Source organism: Aphanomyces invadans (genome assembly GCF_000520115.1).
Source record: "Aphanomyces invadans strain NJM9701 unplaced genomic scaffold supercont1.77, whole genome shotgun sequence".
In the NCBI taxonomy this organism is placed as follows: domain Eukaryota; phylum Oomycota; class Saprolegniomycetes; order Saprolegniales; family Verrucalvaceae; genus Aphanomyces; species Aphanomyces invadans.
In genome coordinates, this window is record NW_008580222.1 from 14,374 (window position 1) to 18,893 (window position 4,520).

The 4,520-nt window shown below is 55.9% G+C and overlaps 1 protein-coding gene across 1 annotated transcript in view; it reads left to right on the forward strand.

Moving 5' to 3' along the window:
* Positions 1–2,462: 2,462 nt before the first annotated feature.
* H310_14624 (hypothetical protein) overlaps positions 2,463–4,520 on the forward strand; it is a gene marked incomplete at both ends in the record, with an annotated part of 2,433 nt that continues 375 nt past the window's right edge. Inside the window, 2 exons of the mRNA XM_008882520.1 lie at positions 2,463–3,507; positions 3,573–3,983. Coding sequence (XP_008880742.1) covers positions 2,463–3,507; positions 3,573–3,983 — 1,456 coding nt within the window. The remainder of the gene's footprint in view (positions 3,508–3,572; positions 3,984–4,520) is intronic.

Consider the following 4,520-nt stretch of genomic DNA (forward strand, 5'->3'; position numbering starts at 1 on the left):
CCACCGGTGACGCGCGGCGAGGATGCGGTGCGGGTAGAAGATGCCGAGAAGCAGCCGCAGTTGGCGGCGGTGGAAGGCTTCGAGGCCATCGAGCGGCGTCGGAGTCAGGGCCCACGTGCCACAGTTGTACAGAAGCACCGGCAGCACGTAGACCTTGTAAAGCCGAGCTCGGTTGCTCTCGGAGACGAGCTCGCGCCGCATCCAGATTTTCCACTTCTGGCTGAACGCCGTCTTGGCCAAGCTCTTGCGCCTCTTCTAGTCGGCCGTGTCGTCTAACAGACTTCCGAGTTTCTTGACGCCATGCCAGGTGTTGACTAGCGCTTGGATCTCCGGCTCGGGCAGCGTGCTTTGATAGACTGCCGTGACTTCGGTCTTGGCGATGTTCATCTCGAGGTACTATGTGGCCAGGACTGGCACCGCCTTGGCTGTGATTTTGGTCATGACTTCTTGCGACGGGCAGATGAAGTCCGCGTCGTCAGCGTACGCAATGTTGATTCCGAGGAGGTTGAACGTCGGGCCCACGGCCGCGGCCACTTCGCGCAAGGCCGCAACGAGGTAGACGGTGAAGAGCGCTGGGGACAGTGCGTCGCCTTGGGGCGTGCCAGTGTTGGTGACGAACGGCTCGTGCGTTAGGCCGTTTAGACGGAGGGTGAGCGATGTTGAGGACAAGAACATAGCCACGAGCCGCACTTCGTCGTCCTCGAGGATGTCTCGCAAGACGCCGAAGCCTATACATACTTGCGGATTCGAGAGTACAACCACTTGTGTGTCCAGACAGCGTCTGCCGTGCTGCGGCCAGGTCGGACCCACTCTGGTACGCACCAATTGTGGCATTGAGCTTGGGCGTGATGCGCGCCAAGACGGCGAGCAAAACGGCCTTGCGAATGCTGTTCAAGATCACGATGGGCGCAAACTAGTGCAGAGGCCACGGGGCTTGTTGAGCTTCGGGAGGCAGATCAGGGTGCCGGCGCCGAGGTCAAGCGGTTCACCTTGGGCAAATCCGGCGTTGATCAAGTCGGCGAGCGGGGAGGCGTAGACGTTTGCAGTGGCATTGACAAGTTCTCCCGGGACGCCGTCGGGGCCGTGGGCGCGGTTGCCGTGGAGTCTCTTGAACGCGACCGTGAGTTCGTACGCCGTAATCGGCGTGTCGAGCGGTTTGGCCTTGCACGTGCGCGGCGACGTCCAACGGTTGTTGTCAAAGATCTGTTCTTGAAAGTGACGGAGTGCCTCTTTCTCGTTCAAGATCGTGCGGTTATTGTCGTCCTTGAGTCGGATCTTGGTCGACGTTCGGCGGGCGACGTCCTTGACTGCGGCGAACATGCGCGACGTTGGGCTGTTGTCTTCGATGGCGGCGACGCTTGCGTCGATCTCGGCATTGGCCAGCTCCCGACAGCGCATCCTAATGCGATGGTTGACAAGTTGGCGCTCGACGCGCAATTCTTGGACGAGCCGCACTGAGTCGGGCTGTCGCCAGTTGGCGTTGTCGATGGCCAGTCCTAGACGGTGCTTGTCATCGACAAGCGACGCAAGCTCGCGAGCATGAGTGGCGGAAGAATTGCAGCCTCGTAGATACTGACTAGTATACTAAAGTCATACTGCAAACTAGGTCTTCGAGAGGGGTACTGGAGCCACGGTACTGTGCGTAAGGGTCGAGTTCCGTGCCATATTTACAGCTCCCTCGTTGGAGGACTTCCCGAAGTCAAATTTGCAATTATAACACCGTTTTAAACGAGGAGAATAATTGTAGATCGTGTGACTTGGTTTAGTATCGATTTTACCACTATACTTTTCAATTTGCTCGCTCCTGCACAGTCCCACTGGCACCCCGATCAACACTGAAAGTACCCCTCTTGTGCTCTGGCCCCACCAATCGCATCGTTTTTCCCACCCATGACCGTGTCAGCCGACCAATCGTCTGCCGTCGCTCATGTGTCGCAAGTCGGCCATGCCGACACCTCTCGCCCGATCTCTGGCCCTGCTGCCGGCCAGTCAGGCCAACCCCCAACGTCTTCTTTCGCGCTGTTGCCGGTCGGGTTGTTGCCCCTAGGGACACGAAAGTGAGTGGTCAAGCTCCTATGGAGCCTCTGGACCCACTGAACACCCGACCTGGCACTAGCCGAGCAACAATGGAGGGTTCGACCACGCTGCTGCATGTAGATGGCCATGAGGAATCCCTCCACACTCGACCAGGACGCAATCGCACTGTGTCTGAAAACCCTACGACCTCCACGGCCATCCCCGATCGCGTTGTTGCCCCAAGGGCCACGAAAGTGAGTGGTCAAGCCCCTTTGGGGCCTCTGGACCCACTGAACAATCGATCGGGCGGTAGTCGTGTCAAAACACCTGTATCAGCAACTACCGTCCTGGACAAGGCTGAAGTCGACGTTACTTGGCGGGCATCATGGTACAAGACTCATTCCAATGTTCGTTGCCGACCTACAGAAACCGAGTTTACTACGGCCATGCGAGCGTTTCAAGCAGGCAACTTGTCCGGCGTCGACCGTCGACTCGCAGTCACGGCATCGCTCCCTACGCCAACTCCGCCAGAAGAAAAGTTCAACATGTTGATCGCGTACAAGTCTGCGGTTGCCACCTTTCCCCTCCAAGTCATCCTCGATAGCCTGGCGACAACCCACCAACCAGCTACTTGGACGACCGCGAAGAGTGTTTGCCGCGACTTCATGCGCGTCAAGAATGTCGGGATTAGCTTCAATTGCACGGATCGCGATATGGTCACCAGACTTGGCGGTTTGAAACTCATGATATGTGGCCGACCGTTTCCCATCCGGGAATATTCCGAATACTCGCATCTGTATTGGATCGACCTGACGCTGGCATCCGATACTCAACCCGATGACATCTGGACATACTTCGACGCGCGCGGGGAACCACCCGTAATGATCAAGTCAACATTCGACAAGAATTCCATCCAATCGCGCCATATTACCGTGTATTTTGAAACTCGAGACCCCCCCAAGTGTCTGATGTTTGCACCTAACGACCCAGTACGAGAGCTCTTCGTACATGGGCCTGAATCACCCCCGACGTTTGTACATCATCGCATCACGCGATACAACAAAACCGTACCCCCCAGTCTTCGCGCAACACGTCAACTATCACGCCAGGGTAACAACCAAGCGTCCCAGCCGGCCAAGGCGATGAACAACAACTTCAACACTAATGCAACTGTCGCTTTCCAGCCTCCAACGAGCACGGCCGACACTCCAATGGACTCCAGCGCCCCGTCAAGCGATTCAGAGGCCGATCAGGATGACCCGATCTCTGAAAATGATGATATGGGCAGATTCAGCTCCAGCGACGACTCCGACACTCCCCTCCGACCTGCTCAAGCGACTCAACTTGATGATACAACATCGCAAGTGTCAGCAGAAGACTTCACGGTCCAAGTCCACCCGCATATCATTCATGCTGCCCACGACCGCTTGATACAAACACACACCGCTATCCCAGAGGACTCGCCGATCTGGTATCGAGCGCAACTCTCACGTCGTTATACTGTACTTCCAAGTCACCGACACCAATTGACCTCTCTCACGCTGAGAGTATCGAAGGCGATACCACTAGCCATCATGGCATAGTCGCGCACTCATTTCCCAGCACATACAACTGGTTTGAGGTACTTCAAGACGCCGAATACGATCTTGACCCTTCTCCAGCACCGTACAACATGAAGATTGCAGGGAATGCCAACTTATACGCCGCTTACTGCCGATCACATGCTGATCTTCACGCCTACTCGACAATCAACACAGACGTTGAATCCATGACGATCGGTGAGCTCACCGACTACCTGGAACACTATGCCAACTGCTATCATGCGGAAGAAGACCCAAGTGCGGCTCTCGCAATGATTCAAGCAAGCCCGGGCCATCTAGCTCCACTACTTGATGTCCGAACACCCAAGAACATGTCGGTGCTGCATGCCAAGCTCCCTGGCCACGCTCTCCAACGATACATCCAAAGTCACACGTATTTGGACTCAATCATTGCCGGTGTACAAGCGCAGTCGACTGCTACCATGCCACAACCGCTTTGGGCGCATATTTGGCCACATGTCGTTGATCAACCTGATCCCACTACCTCAATCCTGCCCTCCATCGTCCCCAACAACGACAACTACCAGTTCATCCTTGCGATCTCCCAGTTCTGTCTCTTTCTTCAACTCAACCAGCCTGAAATCTACTTCAACGCTCTCAAGGTTTCAGCTTTGGTTCAGGAAGCCTGTCGACGACATACAGGCCACCCCCGTCTTGCGACTCTGGAGCTCGCGCCACACTTTCTTTGGTCAGATGCCACCTTGTGCGCTTTAGCAGCGTCACCCTTGGGAGACTACCTTCTCCAACGATCCAACGTTTCGACTTCCGTCCATCAAGCCATTTTACAACTGGCTGCAGTCCACCCGATGGACGTCTACATGGTTCCCTGCTACTCCGCCTAATCAAGACACGTGGCAACTCCGTGGCGTCTCCATTAACGCCAACGGTATCAACCGACTACAC